Here is a 22,615-nt window from a genome sequence, read left to right as displayed (position 1 = left end):
GTGGCCCTGCACCTCTGTAAATGGCTGACCCACATGCATTGGTATCTTTTCAATTAGAGAGAAACTGGCAGTTAAAAGTCTGTCAGAAGGACACGTTACTTACCTTCAGCAACATTCTTTTTGGTAAAGACTACTCAAATTCAGATTTCTCACTGATCCTCTCCACTATGTGGTTGGACTCTATCCATTAATAAGAACCCAAGAATGTTACAGAATGCAATAAACTTCTTTGTCTGAAAGTGTGAATACTTCAAATGTGTTTGTTAAATTTGATTTTGTCTCAAATTTGGATAATCAAAATTCAATCACTGTATTTACATACATGTATACCTTTCACCACTTACTCCCTAAATCAAAATTTGAAAGAAGTAATCACATTCTCGACTGTATGGACGTGTTTAACATTAAACTTTTACATGTCTGACCTTTAAATACCATGCACCCTGCCTTGCGGCAAGAAGACCTTTTTAGGGGTGACTTCTAAATATTTTAAAGGAGGTTTGCCAAATCGAGTTATTTCACAGGTCAAATTTGCAGTTAAAATCTGCACAGCTGTGCTACACAGGTCAGGCCTGCAGTCATGGTTGTCCTGTCACTGCAGTTGGTGGCATAATGAGTGTTGCAGCATGCTGGTGACATTTAACTTGCAGTCCACGGTTACAGTGTGTGTACCATATAATAGGGACTTAAAAAAATACGTGAAATATGCTAATTATGGGTATGCTAATTTCAGCATGTTGGAAGGCGGAGCATAGCCAATTTTCCACATGTTTGCACGGTTGAAGATGATAAAGTTCTAGAGCCAGTAAAAACAGGTAAAGGAAAATTTTCAGGGTACACCACACAGCAGATACTAATTTATATTCAACGCCCCCCATTGCCGAAAGGCAGGGAGAACACGCCCTTGTGGGAGTTCTGATTGCTAAGGCATAAAAACCTGGAAAGACCCTTAGTATTGGGGAGTGGTCAGTCCCAGGGCGATGTTTCTCCTTAAAGTCCATAGTCTGTAGGGAGATAGACCACCTCAGCAGTTTGGAATTCTCACCCAACATTTGCATCGGCAATTTGAAGGCTCTGTGTTCATGTCTGAATCTGGAAATTAGTTTAAAACAGGCATGGTCTCAGTTTCTTCAGTGCCAAGCTTCCATCGCAGTTGCCCTCCACCTTTGTTTTCAGGCTAGTAGCCTCCTGCTGATGAAGGCTACTGAATGGTCCAGGCCCTCGTTCCGCTGTGAGAGAATAGCACCTATCCCAAGCTCTGAAATATGTGTGCATGAGGAACTCTTTTGAGAAGTCAGGTGCCTTGAACATGGGTGCTGAACACATGGCTTCATTCAGGATGTCGAAGGCTAATATTTCACAAATTACTGAACAGATTTCATCAAATCACAACAGCACACTTTCCGAGTGTTCTGCCTGATTTGGTGTAATTCTGTTCAGCAGTTTTCTCTGCACTGTTGTGTATTTTTTCCTATGGAACGTACGTGGGGAAAAATTGTTTTGTGATACCCCCTCTTTTTCCCAGCACCCACTTGACGGATCACTCAAAAACTTTCCAGAAAGGAGCTGATGTGGATGACATTTTTTTGGTAAATTTTAATGAAGATTCCTCAAACTGCACCAACGTTATTAGCAAAACAAAATAATGCTCTTCCTGTTAAAACTCTGACTGGCGTATAACTACACAGCAAAAGACAAGATAGTAACTTACAATGTTTTGAAGTGTTCCCTCTTCCTTGTGATGGCACCGTTCTTAATTACGTCAGGGGTTACTCTCTCTGTATTGTAGGTTCAGCTCTTCTGTGCTTGTTCTTGGTTCTTCTGTTCCCTGAGATATTAGCTACTAGCCATTCAGTCTATGGTTTCCTCTCTTTGGTCAGTGATCATCTCACATTTGCTCTCTCTTTCTGTGATTTCTCTTCTAGAACTGTTTGTTGCAGTACCTGTTATAGAGCTGAGACAGATACTGGTCGAGAACCTTGGGGTCTTTATAGGGTCCATCACTTCACCAAGGTGAGTCAGAGGGCCAAGTGTGGGAGACATTGCTTCCTGGGGAAACTAGCTCTTAAATGATTGCACCTGCCTCTCTCAAGTTTACTACCCAACCACATGTGAAAGACATCCTATCTGTTTGAAATTGTATTCTTTAATGGCCTTCACATGCACACACACATTCACTGCAGTGTGTAAGTCTCCTTTTACATGCATATGTAGATACACATAGGTACGGACTCTATTGACACTTTATGTTTCCCCTTTGTGTGACTAGGTGGAGATGTTTGCAGTGACTGCGGATGAGAGTGGAACAGAGAGCCAGGAGCTGCTAGATGAGTTTGTCACTCTTCAGAAGGAGATCTTCTCAGACCTGGAACTCCATTACATGTGAGAGTCATTGTCTTTCTACAAGTGTTGTGTCTACTGCTCTGAATGAGAGCTGCTAATGGCTAGACTTAACCCTTTAAATGATGGGTCTCCAACCTTTTAGTTGGAGCTACTTATTTCCAGTGTAATTCATCCTGATCTACTAATATTTTTCGTGCTATAATAGTGACCATATCAGACAACATTACATTAGTGGCTACCCCATACATTATAGTTAGCGGTGAGAACTTCAGTGAGTCAGGCGGGGATTCTGGGAGTAATGTAAAAAAGGCTTTATCAATTTTGAATGCCTCTAAATTGGTACTACTTAACAGCAACGGTGACAATACCCATATAGTGCTACCAAGTGGTAACATACAGCTCCAGGTATGATTTCACTTCCGGACGTGACATCACTGGAGTCAACTGGCAGCACATCCTGTTTTTCCATGCCTCTTTGATGTGGTCCATACCGCTGTCACCGTCGTTGCCAACATACGTTTTCTCAGCTGTGCCCAACAACTAAGTCAAATTTATCCACTCAAGATTTTGGGATTCAACATTTGAAAAGGTTGGAAGATGTCTCTCTTTGGCCCCCTGCAACATCAACAAGTGGTGTCTGAATTAAGAGCCTGATGACACAGTCTATTGATCCTTTGCCTCTATCACTCAGAGCAGGAGGCCAAGCTATTTTTGTATGAGGCACGTATGGAGATGCCGAAGTGCTCTCCCTCTCTTAGAGGAAAGTTACTTTCAAGGGAACATTCTCCAAAGAGATCGTACCAAAAAAAGCAGCACTATTGGAAGTCTTATTTTTCCAGGAAACAGTTGTGCTCTCTGGACCCTTCAGAGTCTCAGTGTTGTTCTCAGATGCCAGACTCTCCATCATCAGTGGACAAGACCCTACCATCAAAGAAGATGAGACTTGATTTTCCTGGTCTGTTGGCTGATCCTGTGCAGGAATTGGCATTCCAGCTTGGAATGCTGGACAACTTCAGGACTGCGCTGCCACCACCTGTGCTCTTCCCCAGGAGAGAGGCTGGCTTGGTGACTCCGGCAGCCCTGATTGAAATACCGGTCAATGTCACATCTCCTTAGACTTCGACACTGAAGACTATGTTAGACTTGGCTAATGCACTACTCATGTATGTATGGAACTTTCTACCGATGCTTCCAATGAGTGAATAGGGGAAACAATTGTCCGTAGAGCAAAATAGAAAGTAATGGTTAATTTTAATGTTCAGCCTTGTTCTAATCTCATCTGTCAAGGCCAGGGTTTTTTCCATTTGGATAAAATACTGGGCTCAGAATCAGATGCCTTAGCTATGCTGTGGAAGAGAAAGACTATGGCCGAGTAGTGGATGGTTATCTCCTGCCTTCTTATAATACAGATGCTGGTACATATCTGCACTTACAAAAAGGGCAGTGGACTGGATACTTCGCTAGCAGGTGGCATTCCTTACGCCACTGGTGCCACCTTGTACGAAGAAGCCTTGGAATGATTTTACCTTCAGGAGAAGCAAAAACTAATATTGTGACACAGACTTTACCTGTATTTAATGAGGCCCCTCTAAAGCCTATCTTAGCAACATGGAAGAAGACCTTTTGAGGTCTAGCAGTCCATACAGATTGTCCAGTGCTTCAGACGCACTGTTTGTCCTGTGATCCTTTGCTATAGAGTGTGGTTGTTCAGACATAGTAATTGAAACAGTAGAGAAGCGGACCCCTTCTGCTATGACACTTCAAAAGCAGCAGGTCTGCAATTCACACCTTAGAACATCAGCATGGCAGTTCTGCCAGCAGTGCTGCAAGATATATGGTTACTCCAGAACAGCACAGGTGCAGCAGAGGCAGCTTTTTCATTCCAGGCAAACCCCACAGCAAAAATATTGCTCATTTCGGGGCATAGGTGGATCTAGAGGACAACATAAATGACAGCATCAGCAAAATCCAGTCTCCACTATTACTTGCAGGGTTTGACACTTATAACCCTGTGTGACTGCTTCCCTTCACTGCACCATCTTCCAGTGGGAGGGAGACTCATATTTTGTCACGAATCAGGTGAAAATCACATCAGATTGCTTGGTCACCCAGGTAATCCCCACTGGCTACATCTTTCGCTTCTTCTGCCCACCAGACCACATTCCTTAAGTTGCGGCTGCATTAATCCAGATGGAGGCCTTCCTTCATCCACACAAGATCGCAGATATTCCGGCAATGACTCTGATATTTCTGTCTCAAACTTGGACCCTGCTTAAACAGGTTATACACTTGTTGGGCATCATGGCTTTTTGCATTTTGTTGGTGCCTCATGCAATATGGCAGATAAAGGTCAACAGTGGTGCCTGATGTGACCATGCTTGAGCACAGGTTCAGTCAGTCAGTCAACCAATTTGTATAGCGCGGCTTATCACCTGGTGGGGGTCGCAAGGTGCTGGTGGGGGGACGCATATCAGTTGAAGAGCCAGGAATTGAGGTCCTACCTGAACTGAGCCATCGAGGGGGACTGCCTGAGGTGAACCGGCAGCGGGTTCCGGGTCCGCGCTGCAAGGTAGGAGAAGGATCTATCTTCATCCACGTTCTTCCAGATCCCAGGGGTGGTGGCGAGGGCCAGTTGGGCAGAGCAAGGTTGCCTGGGGGGTGCGTAGAAGGATAGGTGATGGTTGAGGTAGGCAGGTCCAATGTTGTGTAGGGCCCTGTAAGCATGTGTCAAGAGTTTGAAAGTGATACGTTTGTTGACGGGGAGGCAGTATAGGTCTCTCAGGTGGACAGAAATGTGGCTGTGGCAGGGAATGTCCAGGATGAGTCTGGCTGCGACGTTCTGGAGTCTTGTTTGGAGTTTCTTGTTAATGCCGGCATAGAGTCCGTAGCCGTAGTTGAGTTTGCTGCTGACGAGTGCATGGGTGACTGTTCTTCTCGCGTCAATGGGTATCCACTTGAAAATGTTTTGGAGCAAGCAGAGTGTGTGGAAGCAGGAGGATGAGACTGTGTTGATTGACGGGCCATAGACTGCGAGGAGTCGAGAATGATGCAGAGGTTGCGTGCGTGGTCGGAGGAAGATGGGGCAGTTCCGAGGGCAGTGGGCCACCAGGAGTCATTGCAGGCGGTAGGGGTGGGGCCCAGGATGAAGATTTCCATCTTACCTGAGTTGAGCTGGAGGCAGCTGTCTTTCATCCAGTTGGCGACTGCCTTCATTCTGTTGTGAAAGTTGCTTTTGGCTGTTGATGGTTCGTTAGCGAGGGAAAGAATTAGCTGTGTGTTATCGGTGTATGAGACGATGTTGAGCCCATGGTGTCCGATGATCTTGGCGAGTGGGGTCATGTTGACATTGAGGAGGGTGGGGCTCAGGGAAGAGTCCTGTGGGACTTCGCAGCTGGTTTCTGTCGGTTTTGAGGTGAAAGGTGGGAGCCTGACTCTCTGGGTTTGGCCGGTGAGGAAGGAGCAGATCCACTCAAAGGCTTTGCCACAGATGCCAGCGTTGTGTAGTCTGGTGCATAAGGTGGTGTGGGAGATGGTGTCAAACGTGGCAGAGAGGTCGAGGAGGAAGAGGGCATCTGTTTTTCCATGGTCCAATAGGGTGTGAATGTCATCCGTGGCTGCTAGAAGTGCGGTTTTGGTGCTGTGGTTGCTCTTGAATTCAGATTGGGAGGGATATAGGATGTGGTTTGTCTCGAACTCGGTGAGCTGTGTGTTGATCGCTTTTTCAACGACCTTGGCTGGGAAAGGGAACAGTGAGATTGGTCTGTAGTTTTTCAGCTCTGTCGGGTCTGCGGAGGGCTTCTTCAGTAGGCAGTTTTTCTCTGCGGTTCAGATCTTTGGTGCCTTCAGATTGACACTAGTGAATGGATCCTTCCAAACTTGTGAGGGACTGCCATTTTAGCCCCCACCACTAAAATCTATTCTGGTGACAGCCATTTTTTTGCTGGGTGATGTGCTCATCTGTATAACAAGATTGTGAAGTTTTTATGGACTACGTCGAAGCAACTCCTGCACATAAATGTTCTTGTGTAGCTTCTAGTTGTTTTACTTTGAAGGCCTTTCTTCTTTCTGTCTTGAGAAACAACACCAAAGTGCTATTGGAGAATGCCACTACCATCTGTTATAGCAAATTACAGGGTGGTGTGGGCTCTAGGACCTTGTGTTCTAAGGCAATTCACCCATGGAGGTGAATGCAACAGTTCTGTCCCCAGTAGTGGCTCATCTTGCAGGCTCCATCAGTGTGAAAGCAGATACGCTCAGTCACCTCTCACCGAAGGTCCACGGGTGGGAGGTGCATACCGACATGACGGAGGCAGTTGTCTCTAGATACTGATAGGGTTCTCCATTTGTGGATCTCTTAAAAAAGACCCAGAACAATAACTGCCCTCACTTGACAAACACTTCTCTCCTGATAGTTCTCTATGAGATGCTTCAGGTTCAGCCAGTCTCTGGGCCTACTAAGCGCACTTCTGCTGATCCAACTTCTGTCCAAAATAGTGCGGTAGGATCAGGCACAGCTGATTCTAATTGCTCCAGACAGGGTGAGGTGTGTCTGGTAGATCAATATGTTGGCACTTAGCTTTCAGCCACCTTTTCCCTACTTGGGCCTGCACTTGTTGCAAAATGGTGAGGTCCACCACCCCAATCCTCCATGCTGCAGTTCTGTGCGTGGAATTGAGTAGTACCATCTACGGTTCATTTGCTTCCTAATGAGACTGCAGATATCTTGGTGGCCAAAAAGTCTGCTACCAAATCTATCTGCACAGAACACTGGAACAAGTTGATTAACTGTTGTGAGTTAGAGGGCATTAATCCCTTTAAATCTCACTGTTTCCGTGTCTTAAGGTTTGCATTGTTCTCTGTTCAGCTGGATATGACTGTGGCTGGGGTCAAAGGCTACCTGGCAGCACGGTCTGCATTTATTTGTCTCCTTGACCGATATTCCTTGGTAAAGTCACCACTAGTGACATGGCTTCTTAACGTTTTGCTTTACTTGGTAACTCCCACTTTGGTTAATGTGCCTCAGTTGAATTTGTGCCTCGTATCAACTTCCTTGATGACTTCCACATTTGAGCCAATGCACAGTTGGCTGGTTCAGCATCTTACTCTGAAGACAGTTTGGTTGGCAGTAATTATTCCTGCTCATGGAGTTGGAGAACTTCAGACTCTTTCAGTTTGTCCACTTTTCACAGTATCTACCTGGATAAAATGGAGTTTGCGCCAGCCTATCCATCTCACCCCACATAGTTCATGCTTTTCATAAAGTAAAGTCTGTCACTGCTCTATCTTTCCTCAGCCATATTAAATTAGGGGGGTGGAACTGCAGCATAGGCTGGATCCCAGGCTTTTGGTGTCCTACTACATTGACCACCAGCAACAGGACATAGTTTATGGTCAGCTTTTTGTGTGCATCGCTGGAGCAGAGGGCAGTGTGGTGATGATGCACGCTGTTTTGCGGTTGGATCTTCCTCTACATAAAGATTTGTTGGCAAGGAAAGATCCTCTGTAGATCATTTGTGCGTATTTCACAAGAGTCATGGCTGCTTACATTGCTCTTTCTGGAGCTATCCAGTTGCCAACAACTACTGGGATGCTACATGGTCATCCTTGTTCTGTATACTTCTGTCACACGTTACACGTTTCAAGCATGAAGTAAAACTGTTCTTTGCCTGTGCTATGCTGTATGACTTCCTTGGTTAACAGACATTACCAAGTCTGGGGTCCCACAAGGGTACTGCTTCTGATAAGGTTTCTGCATAAAGATGTATCCATCAGAGCAACTAGTTGCTTACAGCAATATTTATCATGGATTCGTAATCTTCCTGCAGATTCCACAGCACCCTTCCTCCTCCCCAGTAGGTTAGTGTCATTCTTATCATTACTTGCTGTATTTGTAGTTGTGCCTCATGGGGACACCATGAAAGATTCAGGAACTGACGCCAGGATGCTAGTTGCTCTTTAAAATACTCAAGTAATCTCACATGCTAGGGTGGATTTGTGGCTGGGTTAATATGTTGGTGCTGGGAAGTCATAGCTGAAGAAGTGTTTTGCGTGTCTGTCAGGAACTTGAAGGGGTGAGGGAGAGGAGGGTTTATTGTTTGGGTGAGTAATATTTTGCACCTGTCAGAAATATTTTTACAGAGTAAGTAACTTTTTCTTCTGTACCTCTGAGAGTTTGTAGTGCACACAAACATTCAGCTTTTTCTGCTCTCTGGGAGCAATGCCCTGCTTCAGGCACTAGTACCTGTGAGCATTGCCTTGTGAGAGGTTGGTCACGGAAGTGGTCATAGTACTTTTACTTGTAGGATGACAATGGAGGCCTGCTTCATTGGTGAGATTTTACAGTAGCTCACATGCCCTATTGTGTGCCCTGTTTGTGAAAGGATAGGTCCTTGTAAGACACATCAGCACGTTCACCTTCTTGTACATTAAAAGCTGAACCCTGTAGCTAGTTTTAAAGTGTCTGTTACTGAGAAGGAAGCCTTGAATTACTCTTGCTGCTGTGTGTTTTATGTAGGTGAGGCTAGAGCTTGCTATTTGTACTAGCTGAACATTTAAGGTTGCTTTAGAAAATAAACGTTTTGCCTTATTGCATACAGGATCCTAGACATGCCTACACAGGAGTTGGGTCTACCTGCTTATAGGAAATATGACATTGAAGCGTGGATGCCTGGCAGAGGAAAGTATGGAGAGGTGAGACTAACAGCTGTCGCACTCGAAAGAGCCTCTGACTGATCAACTTGATAGACCAATTGATGAGTAAGGTAAACAAGAGCAAACCAAAAACATTACTGCAGTTGCATGTGCTGCTCTATAATGCCGGGCAAATTATTCTCTGGTGCTGGCAGCTCCTGATGCAGGGTCTCAGAGCAGTTCCACAGGAGTACTAGACGGTCAGTGGCAAAAAGCACTAGTTCTTAAAAATGTGTAGGCAGCTGACGAATGTCACATTTCTGACAGGGCTGTGATGCTGCTGCAGGAATCCTATTGATAATTTGTTGGGACTGCAGTCAAGTGGAGAAGGTATTGGGCTATAATGGGAAATCTGCTATCCTAAAAGAAACAATCCGAAACTATTTAGTATGAAACATACATTTATCATTGCAAGATACCCTCTCATGGAGAGGGAGGTAACTCTTGATTGCTGGCAATCTGTGTCCCTCGTGCAGCCACGCATCCTCTGGTTTGCAGGGGCAGAACTCATATACCGTATATAACATGTGTGAGATTGTCTGTCAGACACTCAGCACATTTTGTAACAAGACCTTTCATTTTTTCCTAATCAGATCTCCAGTGCATCCAACTGCACTGACTACCAGAGCCGGCGTTTGAACATCATGTACCATGGGGCATCTGGGGATCTTCGATACGCACATACTGTAAGCAAGCTTCCAGAACAATACGCAAGGGACAAGCATCAAGAAGGCACTGTGGGGGTGTGGGTATAGGACATAGCGCATGAATGAATTGTGGAAAGTAACGACTCATGTGTGAACAAATCTTTACACGAACACACACTTATGGCTTCCCAGGAGCAGTTACTCTTACTGCTTTTGTGAATGTGCATGCTTTTTTCTGCGCCTTCAAGTAGCCTATCTGTGCTGTCTAACTCCTTTTGAACACATTTGCACTGCCTCCTTTCTCCACAGGTGAACGGGACAGCATGTGCTATCCCCCGCATGATAATTGCAATTCTTGAATCCAACCAGTTAAAGGTGAGTCCCTCTGAATGCGTGTGGTGTTTACTAGCCACAGAGTATGTCTGAATAACAGCTGTGCTTCAGGGTTTCATAACTGTAAGATTTGCATTGAATCTAACCTTTTTCCGTATACAAATAGTTTTACTGAATGCCCTATGTCTTTTCTTTGATTTGTCCAGTGCTAGGGATTATTTCTGCCCCATCAACTCAGCTAGCTTGGATGGAAGTTTCTTTATGCAGTTAGCCCTGTCATGCTTCCTTGCATTTCTGTAAAGTCTCTACCCATCATTCTTATGAAAAAACAAGCTGAGAAGCTGTAATTGGCTACACATGTTTTCTACCATGCTACCTTTGTAACTAAAGGTTCTCATGAAAGGACAAACATAATGTATGTAGCTCATGACTTCCACTGGAGCATAGGGAGAAGTACTGCTCAGTTTACCATGCATTGGTATCTAAGATTATTAGGCTTATGCTCAGAGATTGTTCTTTAGGAGAACAGTGAGGGATTTGAATTCCTCGATGATGGTTTCCATTGACTCTTTTTGGACCAAAATACAAAAAATAACTCTCAGAAAAGAAAAACTATTCTCTTGTTATTTCTGAATTGGTGACTAGAACAACTGGACTTTATTCTCCAAGATGTCTTATGTCCACACCTTTGATAAAAATCACCATCCCTTTGTAAGCCTTTGTCAACCCACGTCTCAAAAAAGTGTCCAGACTTTCTGAAAGATAGACTTGTTCTTTCAACATTAATGAATTTGAAATCACACAAATTCTTTACATCCGCCTCAGAATCAAGAAGGATTTGTTGTAGAGGGCTCTATCAATTTTTTTTTTATAAACAACTTTATTAGTTTTGCATAATAACGTAAAGACCAAAAGGTCACATCCGCACCTCATAGGCATAGCATTATACAAATCCCACATAGTTAACATGAATACATGATCGATACTGATCATGCTTTTCAGGGACAGGTCACACAGTAGTCACTGCGTCTAAGGCGTAGTAGTTGAACGGATGTCCCATGTCCCTGTCCACTTTCCCCACACTCTGTCATACTTAGTACGGCACCCTCTTGCTTCATATACAATTTTTTCTTGTTGGGCACACCAATCCACCCCATGCCGCCATTCCCCAAGTGCTGGTGCTGTCTCCGCCTTCCATCCAGCAGCGATATCTCTTTTTGCCACCAAACAGGCCACTTCCAAAAAGGCCTGATCCGCTCTACTGGACCCCACTCCCTCCAGGACACCCAACAGAAGCGGCAGCAGGGCAGCCTCCATCTGCAGGATTCTAGAGATTTCGGCTGTAACCGCTCGCCAGTAAGTTGCCATGTGTGGGTAGTCCCATACCATGTGATAGAAGTCAGCGTCGGGACCCGCACAGCGGGGGCAGTCTGCGCGGGGCAGGAGACCTGCTTTATGCATTTTATCGGGTGTGAGATAGGCTGTGTGCAGATAGTAAGTTTGCACCACCCAAAGGCGGGTGGTCATAGTCAAGGTTCTTGGGGCCATCAGGGCATCTCGCCAGTCCTCGTCCAGCCAGTTCTCCCACTGCTCTCGGAGTCTACTGAGTGTCTGTGTTGTATTAGTGACCAAGGTGCGGTATATTTGAGACACTCCCCCTTTACCTAAACCACCCATCAAGAATTTGGCCTCAGCTGGGCTGAATTCGGGGAGGGTCGAGCCAGCTTGAACGTGTACGCTCAGCACGTGCCCGAGTTGGTGGAATCTATGGAATTGAGTCCCGGTGAGCGAGTACTTCTGTTGAAGCTCTTGGAAGGACCACATGTGGGAGCCCACCCATACGTCCCCCAAGAGTGAAATACCTATAAGGTCCCATTTCTGGAACCCCTCCAGTGCAGAGACCTCTCCCAGCCATGTCCCATGCCATAGCGGGGTTTGTTGGGTGAGTCGTCGCCCCATCCCGTTGCCTCCTGTGCCACCCTCCACCCAATCAGCACCACTCTTGTCACCTCCGGGATCTTACGGGACAGGGGGTTACCATACAGCATCCCGAGTAGGCCAGGGAAGCCCATAGTCAGAAGTTCAAGTTGGTATGCTGGATCAGACCAGCTGCCCCCCAGCCAGTCGTTGATCACCAGCAAGTACATTGCTAGGTAGTAGGGATAGAGATTGGACATTCCCAACCATCCTTCATACACATTTCCGTGACAAGTGCGGAATGTGAGCCGGGGGCGAGTATTATACCATAGGAATTGCCGCGCTACTGTGTCCATTTCCTTAAACCATTTCTTGGGTATGTGGTATGGGAAATTTTGGAGCAGGTAGAGGAACCGAGGTAGCACCATCATTTTATATAGCGCTATTCTTCTCAGGACTTTGAGAGGCAGAGTCTGCCATCTCTGGAGGTCGTCTTTGATCCTCCGGGGGAGCAGTGAAATGTTAAGCGACCAGGCTAGTTCGGGCAGAAGGGCAACAGTCACCCCCAGGTACCGGAAGCTGTTGCACTGGACAGGAATGTTGTTCTGTCAGTCGCAGCAGTCCCTTGCGGGGTGCAACAGACCCAGCAGAGACTTACAGGGGTTGAGAGTCAGGCCAGAGGCCTCAGAGAACAACCCCAATAGCTGCAGGGCTGGGTTGGCCAGGAACAAGAGTACATCATCCACGTACAACGCCATGCAGTCCTCCTGTCCAGTGGGCCAAGACCAACTGTCTATCAAGGGGTCCTCCTTTATAATCTTTGCAAGTAACTCCATCGCCAATGCAAAGCGAATCGGGGACAGAGGGCACCCCTGACGGGTTCCTCGGCGCATAGGATAGGGGTCTGATACAACCCTGTTCTCTTGCACCTGAGCCGTTGAATTAGAATAAAGGAGCTTCACTAGTCCTCGGAACTTAGGACCAAACCCCGTGCACAAAAGTACCTGCTGAAGATATGTCCAGACCACTGTATCAAACGCTTTCTCAAAGTCACGGAGGAGGAGTTCCAGGGGAGGGGTCAGGGAGCCACAGTGGGCCAGTGCTGCATGCAAACGTCTAATGCAGTGCCTTGTACTCCTAATTGGCATAAAGCCACACTGATCTGGGTGTATCAGTGATGATATCACCCTGTTAAACCTAGTGGCCAATATCGTGGACAGTATCTTAACCTCAGTGTTAAGAAGTGAAACGGGGCGGTAGGCAGAGCACTGCCGTCGGGGAGAGCTGGACTTGGTGATCACTACAATGGTGGCCTGGTCGAGACCCAAGGGAAAACCGCACGTCTGTTCAGCTTCCTCAAACATGCTCAGTAAGTGAGGGGCGAGGATGTCGCTACACTTGATATAAAGCTCCCCTGGAAACCCGTCAGGGCCTGGGGTCTTGCCCGCGGCCAAAACCAAGATAGCGGTCCTGACCTCCTCAAGCGCTATAGGTTCATCAAGGTCTTGTCTCTTGACTACAGAGATTCTAGGGAAGGACACGTCACCCAGCAAGGGGGCTTCCCTCTCCATTAGGGGTCTGGGGCGTTCCTCATAAAGACTGGCGTAATAGGTAGCAAAGCTTTGCACTATTTTGCAGGGTGTCCGGGAGATGGCACCCGATCCGTCAATAACTTCAGGGACAACTCTGTTCGCTAAAGGCCGAGTCGCGAGCCAGTGCAAGAGTTTCCTGTTCTTGTCCCACCACCCGTATACACGGGCCATTGAGGCTCTCCACATGTGTTTTGCTGTTTCAAGAGTAGACTGCCTAATTTCCTCTCTGATTAGGTTTAGTTGTCTTCTTACAGAGCTGTGTGTGAAGGTGGGGAGTTGTCCATCGAGTCGTAGCGCCCGGTCCTTGAAGTCCGACACTTGTTGGTTCCATGCGTGTTCTTTCACGCAGTGGAGATGTCTGGCCTACCCCCTCAGGGTGGCCTTACAAGTGGCCCAGATTGTGCCAGGTGACGGCACCGACCCCAAATTGTTTGCGAAGTATTGGGTATGTTTGTCTTTCAGGGCTTGGGTATAGTCACCATCTTGTATCTAAAAATGTTAAACACTGAATCAATGCAGCAGTCCTGTGAAGTCTGGAGATTTCAAAAACCTCCCTGCACCCAAACATACACAGGTGCTGAAAAAACAATCCGAGTCAGCTTGAACTCTTTGCTGTCAATGATGTCATCTGTACACCCAAAGGACACGGTTCCTCTCCAACAGCTCTCTGTCATTGCCTACTTTCCCACCACATTCCCACTAGGAACCTTTGTTGTGTTTTGCAGCACATGAAATGTCAGAACATGAAATGGCAGCACTCATTCAAGTGGTTAAAAAATGACCTACCATCCATGGGAGTATTAGACTCTAAATTGTGGAACACCTTCACTCCCCAAGTCAACGCTAAATCGTTTATGAAACTCTTTAAAACTGCCCTTTCATCAGCTACTTGATCCACTACTCCAAGTATCACAATTGCATTGGGAGTTTTCACCTCCACCTGCTGGTCTGAAACAATTCACTGTATATTGTTTGCCATACTTTGACTGTACAAAAGTGCTCACGGGTTATTGGAAGAGGCAAGCCAGCACTGTAAAAACATCTAAAGGAATAAACACACAATTACGTATATTGAAACATTCAAGAAATACTGAAATGGAATAGATTCAGGATATAGTTCTTAAGGTGTTTTTTTGTCTGTTACATCTTACACAAAATGGTTTAGCACAGTCTCTCTATCTGTGTAGTTATTTTATGGGAAAAGACAGAACCAAATCACTCTGTAGAACTCCAGACATTAATCTGTTCTTGGAAAAAACTTAACACAGGTTTCCTCTGTGTATCTAGTAAAATATACGGTCTTCGTCTGCTGTTGTGCAAATTAATATGGGCAACATTTGAGATCCTGCTTTGATGTAATCCCAGGCATGTGTCATGAGATATGGTGTTGAGAGCACTGGTTGCCTGAGAGTGAGATATAAATAAAGTGGTATGACGGCCACATCCTTCATTAGTAGCAAATTCCATGTCTGAATGTCATGTTAATCAAGAAGTTCAGTTATTGGTGTAATTTCCAAGGACATGGAGACTGGCTAACCTCTCTCTATATATGCTCCAGATGTATGAATGGCAGTGAGATGAGTTGGGCATACTGACTGCCTTACAAAGCATATGTCCTGTTGTCGTTTGGAAACAAAGCTAAAAGGAAATCACTCTACAGCAAGCTAAGAAAGGTAGATCGCCCTATTCATATGTCCTAGCATGAGACACACAGCAAGAACAACTCAATTGTTATCTAATATGTTATTATATTGGAGATGCTTTATGGTGCAGCTACATACAGTACGTCAAAGATGGGACTCAAAAGCCAGAAAAGAAGTCTAGGTGGTGACAGCAGCGTAGCATAAAGTAGTTTGAACTCTTTGTACCTTCAACCCACATCCTTTAACAAATTCTACTTGCCACTCTAGGCGAAACATTGAAAATTGATATTTTACCCATGGCAATGATCCAGTCTGTAAACAAAAAAAGAGCTGCAGATTACTTGCTACAGGTTAACAAATGTCCCATCCTGGAGCTGAACAGAGGGTACGGGAACTGACTGATCTCATAATGATGGCTCGACAATGAAATGACTACGCCAGATGGAGTTGGTTGAATGTGGAGTCAGGTCAATATCACAAGGGGACTATTTCAGACATGCCGCAAGAATGAGGGTTGTTTTCAAAAATTGAAACACCGTCCATAGCAACTACTAAATGACCAAATGAAATTCGTTGTGACTGCGTAAGACCTCCAGTTGTAAAACTATATTTAGAGTGACAAGATGTGCTCTTTTGAAATAGACAGTTGCAGCCTCAGGTATGGGCTTACTGATGTGGTGTTTAAAGATTCAGCAGTCAACGTACCAGCTGGATTTTGAAGTTCTCCTTTAGAGCCTGTTTCAGATTTGGTTGTCCAGATGTCTTTGTAAGTGGCAAAGTAACATTTTTGGGCAAAGAACTAGGAATGGCAAGGCTTACTTGAATACCACAGTGCAATGGTCTGCCCTCATAAACTCAGCTATGTCTATATTGGTCAAGAGCCCCTGTTATATTTTAAGAATTAGATCTATTGCTAACCCTAATGCAATGGTGAGAACAGAAAACACCCCTAGAGGGGATATAATTCACAAATAGAGCTGAGATTCACATCCTCCTTTGCTGTAATATGCACTCTAGGCGGCAGTAGCCTTCTCACATTGCCATGAGGAGGGGTGGATGAGGACCCTAAAGATTCTGACCTTTCGTGATTTTCTGGACTGTTTCACTGCATCCCTTCTTTTCATTGCAGGATGGGCGTGTACGAGTTCCAGAGGTCCTTCGGCCCTACATGAATACAGATATCATCAATAAACCGGGATACACGCCACAGAAATACATAGGACCAAACCAGCGAAGACCAGACAGCCAGTCAACTTGAGAAGCATGGTGCTTTCGGTTTACGTCGCCAGCCTTTCGACGGCAGGGATGTTTAGAAAAATGCTATATGGACACTGGACTGGGCAATCAGAAATAAACAAGAATATGCTGCTCCCAAAAAGCCTGGGAATTCGAAAGGTGGAAAGCTGGGGCTGTAGAACACATGGCAGCTGTTATTTATGGTGACATTACTGGGATACATTTCCCTTGTTCCTCTTCTCCTAGCTGTCATTAAATCCGCTCTTGGTGCAGATTGAGGACTCAGACCTTTGCAAGGGTATCTTCCATTCCATCACTGATTTTGATTTAAGTATGGATAAATAACTCTGAATTAAATGTATGTCTGTCATCTAATCCAATCCAGTAACAAATAAACATGAGATTTCATAGATCCGAGCCCATTTAATGAGATGCTATATCTTTTCTGCGTGCCCATAATGTGGCTTCCTAGTATCAAAACATAAAGATCATATCCCAGTGATCCTGTAAAATGTTACAGTAACTCCTTTTAAAAAAGACGGACAAATAGTCTTATTTGTAACATATTGGAATAGAAAAACAGCTATTTAAAACACAATAAATTATCTGGACAACAGTGTTTATATTTATGAATTTTGTTTAGCACAGGACCCTGACTGATTTGGCATCAGAGCTTTTCACTTTAGTAATTCTGTAACACAAGCTGTCACTAATATTTAGATTTGTGAAAGGCCATGTATATAATGTTTGTTTGAAGAAGCAAAACAGAACAGTTATCATATGCTCACAGCTTGAGACAATACGAAAGTAGTAATTAGTCTAATTTATGCAAACGTGGGACCTGATTCATTAACAAAAGTCAGAAATGTGCTCCTAGGTGCTTGCTGCTAAGTTGTAAGTAAGTACCAATATCTTGAAATTCGTAAAAATAAAAAAAACATGGATACTTCCGGTAAACTGTGACTGACAGCTCAAGGAGTAAGTCTGAAATTCTTTGAGAAACAGACGTTGTTCCCACGAGAAACCATTTCCGGAGGCGTTAAATCTAGGAACTGTTCACTTACTGCGTGTGCATAAGCTGATTAAAGATATTTGCACTTTGTAACTTTTTTATGTTTCTCCAGAGGAAACTGTTTGTCCACGAGGAGAAACTCCTTCTCCTAGCCACTATTCAGGGTCTCTTTTCCCATTGCTACCTTGAACAGAGATTTACAAAGTGTTTCATTTGGTCGATGGTGAGAAGTGGCTCTCATTTTTAGGCACCCGGACTTGCTTTTTATCATCAGACATTGAGCATGAGAAAGATAAAAACAATGGCGAGAAAGACAGTAAAATATCTGCAAAGGAGGGAAGAAAAAGAACCTTCTAGAGCGAGATGAGGAGACGGGAAGTGTAAAATGGTGGAAGAGACGGCCATGATGTGGAATCAAGATCAGACCGCTCTAGTATTCTGCAAACCCGGCGTTTGGTGGCGCCTGGTCATCAGAAAAACGTAAGGCCCTAACACGTACTTCTTTTGACAAACGAAGCACTGTATTTTATCCTGCTCCTTTTCATGGCACACCTCAGACCGTTTGCAGCGTGGAAAGGGTCCTGCAGATGTCTGAATGCACACACAAACTTGTGCCTTTGTGGGTTTTCATGCATTAAGGCAAGCATCCGTTCACCTGTGAGTTGATGTACTCTCATGCAGTATCACACCGTTTGTACCAATGTGTGCAAGTACTTTTATGAGTGTGAATTCAGGTTTTTGAATATAAAACATGAGTTTACACTGGAATTAACGTATTTTCTCTCCTAATTTCAACCTAAGAAAGGAAAAAAACGTTGTGAATCAGGGGTTTTGGTACGGCTTTGTGAGGCAATGCTTGGTCTTGATAGGATCTAGATACTATAAGTGAACCTCTGATATAAATGTACTTCCTACAGTTGTCGAAAAAACAACTGCGTGAGTCTGATTTGTATATATGTGTTCTCATTGTAATTGTACGTGTACAAAAAGCACATATACGTTCCAAAACTGGACACCGTTGCACATGAAGATTAACGCTGTGTCCCATTTCTGTTCCATTCTCCTATATTAAAGATGCTGATGCAGCACATGTAAAGAAACAATTCCGTAGAAGGTGACTGGAGCATATTTTTCCATGTTAAGACAGTAGACCTTATGGTGGGCCCAGTGCTTAATTTGTAAATAAAAACGTGCTGGCGCCCAAAGCCCTCCTCTGAAACATGCAGCTGCTGCTTTTAAATGCGCGAGCACAGAATACTGAGGCAGGGTAACCCTAAAGCCATCTCGGCCCTCTAACCCATTTACAGGCACTCAGTGTGTATTTTCAGCTCACTCTTTCAGCTGTCTGATTTCTCCCTTTGTGACGCTTTTTCGTTTTCCTCTTCCTCCGTCTTTCCCCCATGTCTCCTTTGCTCGCAGTAAATGCTTGAGGCAGAAAAATAATTGCCGGCCTTTAAAAATAAGTGCTGGTGCCCCGCACCAGAAACCACTGGCTCAAATTAAGCACTGGGTGTGCCCCTTGAATATCAAATCAACTATAGATGGGAGAGAATATTTAGGGCTGAATATCAAGAATATTGACAGTCAAGTAGGTCTAAATTTTCTACACCTACCTCCACACATATGCACTTAAACACTGTACATATATCTTCACGGTACTTAGATGTGGAGTTAGGAATGGTAAATCTATATTTCCCTGTTTGCACCTACCTTGCGATATTTTGTCCCGCGGTATTAGAATGCATTGGTATTGTCGGTGTTGATATTCAGTAGCACATTCAGCATTATCATGGTTGCAACAGCAGGATGATTTCTGGTGTGTGTCTGCTGCCTACGTCATCTGATGCATATGTTAAAATATAATGATCACAACAATAAAACCATATGCGACATAAAGCTAGGAAATGAGAACATATCAAATTACGGCATTTGATGGGTAGCATATTAGTTGCGTGCCGCTGCGCAAACAGATCTGAGTTTGGGCCTCAAAAGCTCACTCTTGAGGCCTATGAGGATTTATTTTGTCTATGTTTTGTCGCTTCTGCTACAGGGGATTCAGAGTCGCTAAGTAACTATAATAGTCTGCCATGGAAAAAATACTGAGGTTCCTTATAAATGTTTAATCCTCTTTTCAAAAGCGTTACAGACAACAAGCACTGCCAATTGACAGATTTCAGGGAACCGCCGCAGCTTCCTCATGCAGTAGGCCTGAGTGAGCAATGTCCTCAGGGCAGCAGAGACCGCTTCAGGCCTGGCAGATGTTTGGGAGGTTGGTGGTGGTGACATCAACTTGTCCAGTGTTTTGTCAACCTGAACTGATATGCGGTGTTGATAACAAGTGCCCCCCTCTTTCTTCAGTACGTGAGGTATGCATACAGCTGCAGAGAGACATTGGTCTCAACAAACTTCAACAGCTACTTACTTTTGCTCTTTCTGTAGGCAGACTGGCAACTTTAACATCTGTGCTCTGCAGAAAATCAAGTGACTCTTCCAGGTGTCATCAGCTTTGGAGGAGATGGCCGTTGCCTGCACTGGCAGCAGTGGGGAGCGAGAAGGCTTCCACTATAAGCAGTATATTGATGGTAGAGGGAGGTGCAGGAACGTCCATAAGATTCAAGGTTTGGTTTAAGTCCAAGACTGGCCACATGCCCCAGAAGTAAGAGGCGTAGTGTAAGCAGAGGTAGGTGGAGAAAGAGGACAATAAAAGTCAGTATATGCTTACCAGAAGTATCCTGCAACATTTATGATCACACCACTTTACTTTTTTGTACTCTCAATAGATGCCCTCAAGGGGTACAGGTCACAAATAACTTTTTATTATGTCGCATTGAACCAGTGAATGAAACCAACAATATTTTTCCATACAAGTAGACTTCCACTTTTGAAATATCACAGAAGTCTGCAAGTCAGCATATGATACATTGACAGAGCTGTCTGTTCTTGTCTCGGTTTTGTAATTTCTTCATAATTATTTGGATTAGGATCTTCTCGTCATAGCTGAGAGTATGTGCAGGTACTTGAACAGCTGAGAATTGTTCATGTGAAATCAGAGGGGCCTTGATAAAGCTTTGGTGCAGGTGCCAGCTCATGAACAACAGGATGTTTGCTAGGCCCCTGTTGGCGAGCAGTTTCAGAAATGCGTGAGGCCTCCAGTACTTGAGAGCTCCACACTAGAACATGGTTGGGGTGTTAGGATTTAAATGGGCCTTATTTATGTGCGATGGTCCATTGCTGGAACTGCAGAGACCTGAAAGGTAGAATTTGAATTCAATTTAAAGCCCCGTGTCAAGTCATTCTGGGAAAACACATTTTTACAACTTTGTCTATATTAAAGATGCTCTTTTAGAGTCACGGATGATATGCACCGTGGTGCAAGACATTTGTGATTTGTCACTCGCCATTCAGCACCTGCGCCACAAGCCCAGCCCTGCAGGGCATCATTTCCTGTACATAAAGCAACAGGTGCAATCTTTAATTCCACTTTGAGACTGACAATAGCTACCAAACAAAGGGGCGACCATGAATGGGAGGTGATTTGTCTGCAGACTTTTGTGAACAAAAGAGAGAAGGGAGCAGGTGAGCTTCTGTTAGGTTGCTTCATGTAAACATCTACTAAACAATGGCAACCACACATACTGGAAGAGAGTTAACCCTTTGCCTGCTAGGTGGCACGGGTGAAGTACAGGTCATGGTGGTGTAGTGTTTTAAGTTATTTGCAAGTCTGTATAGGACTTAAATTTCCTCTGCCAAGCACTGAGTCCTTTGACAGTGCATAAGGATAAGGTATGCATCCTGATGATCGCCTGGTACCACTGGAGTAAGCAGGTCACATTCTTGGCACAGTAGCACCAGCTTGATATCTTTGACATGGCCAATGATTCCCTGAAAGAAGAAATGCATGTTGCTGAATTTTCACTTGTCGATTGCCTCTCCTGTTCATTTAATTCTTATTCGGGACCACTTCGTCTTTAGTAACCCCTCGAAAAGACATCTGTTCTCAACACTCCCCATTGCTTAGGTCTTTGCGCCACTCCCGGATTAGACAGAAGGGCATTGCCTCATTAATACTGAGCATTTGGCAGATAATGGAAACTTAAAATGAATACAAAGGACAGCTTTGCAGACTCACAGGAGAAAATGAATGCCAAAGGCTGCTTTGACGTCATTGCAAGGGACGGAAATGAGATGTGAAAACAGTTTACGTCAACTTTTTCCAACAGTCGCTTGTAGACTTGGGTCAGTCTAGACTTTGATCCATAAATACGCCCTGGGGCAGTGAAGGACAAGGGGTGCCAGTACCATTGGGATAGAAAGCTTTGGAATACTGTGTACAGATAAAGGCTATCATGTCCCGTCAGGATGATTCCTAAAGAGGCGGCCACGGGCGTCGTTGAGAACACTGTGTTCAAGAGAATGGGGAGATGGAGGCCCCTTTCTTTCAGTTCTCACTGATGGGCACAAGCATCATTTGTAACTGTCCGAAATGGCCTGCTGTAACCAGTATTGGGCAACTGGGTCTGAGGTAACAATATTACAAGCAATGTGTAGGAGCCCATGTATGAGGAAGTAGCGCCATTTGAGACAGTAATCATAAACGATGCTGGTCATTCGTATTGAGCAAGTTTCTAAGTGGAGTTTTCAGAGCTCCACAGAGAACTGAACAGAATTTTTCTTTTTGTGTGTGCTACTTCAGCGACAACTGTATAGAAACCATAACCTCTACAAAAAACATGAACAGCCACATGTCTCGTTAAACACCTTGTTGTCTTGTGGGGAATGTACTATATCAATGAAAAACCAACTTGGCGAATACCCGATTTTGAAGAAAATAACTGTATGGAATGGCAACCCACAAAGAAGACAGAAAGAGTTAGGTGTTGGAGATATGTACTGGATTGATAAGATGGGGAACAGAATGGAGGATAAATAAAAAAATAAAAATTAAAAAAGAGGTTAGGGAAGATGAAAGGACAGTTGATAATGCTGAAAGGAAAAGAGTGGGAACGCAAAATAGGATGAGCCAGGTGAGAAAAAAGGGGGGGGGGTAAGAGAGTCTCCACTGTAAAAAAAAAATAAAAAAAAATCAGCAGCAAACAGCAGAGAACCCTGCAGTAAATTAATTTGTCAATCTTAGTTATGATTTACATTACGTCGTATCTGTCATATCTGAACCGTGACAATGTTTTTTTTCTTTATTCATGC

General features: G+C 44.5%; 1 protein-coding gene across 1 annotated transcript in view; it reads left to right on the top strand.

The window, feature by feature from the left end:
- The window catches only part of SARS2 (seryl-tRNA synthetase 2, mitochondrial), a 206,352-nt gene extending 188,846 nt beyond the window's left edge, over positions 1-17,506 (top strand). Inside the window, exons 11-16 of the mRNA XM_069206905.1 lie at positions 1,926-2,013; positions 2,270-2,382; positions 8,940-9,033; positions 9,627-9,719; positions 9,990-10,055; positions 16,295-17,506. Of these exons, the coding sequence (XP_069063006.1) occupies positions 1,926-2,013; positions 2,270-2,382; positions 8,940-9,033; positions 9,627-9,719; positions 9,990-10,055; positions 16,295-16,423 (583 nt within the window). The 3' untranslated portion in view covers positions 16,424-17,506. The remainder of the gene's footprint in view (positions 1-1,925; positions 2,014-2,269; positions 2,383-8,939; positions 9,034-9,626; positions 9,720-9,989; positions 10,056-16,294) is intronic.
- Positions 17,507-22,615: the final 5,109 nt, after the last annotated feature.

Source organism: Pleurodeles waltl, chromosome 9, assembly GCF_031143425.1.
Source record: "Pleurodeles waltl isolate 20211129_DDA chromosome 9, aPleWal1.hap1.20221129, whole genome shotgun sequence".
In the NCBI taxonomy this organism is placed as follows: domain Eukaryota; kingdom Metazoa; phylum Chordata; class Amphibia; order Caudata; family Salamandridae; genus Pleurodeles; species Pleurodeles waltl.
Note: the sequence above shows the minus strand (reverse complement) of the source record. Positions and strands in the feature narration are given on the sequence as shown.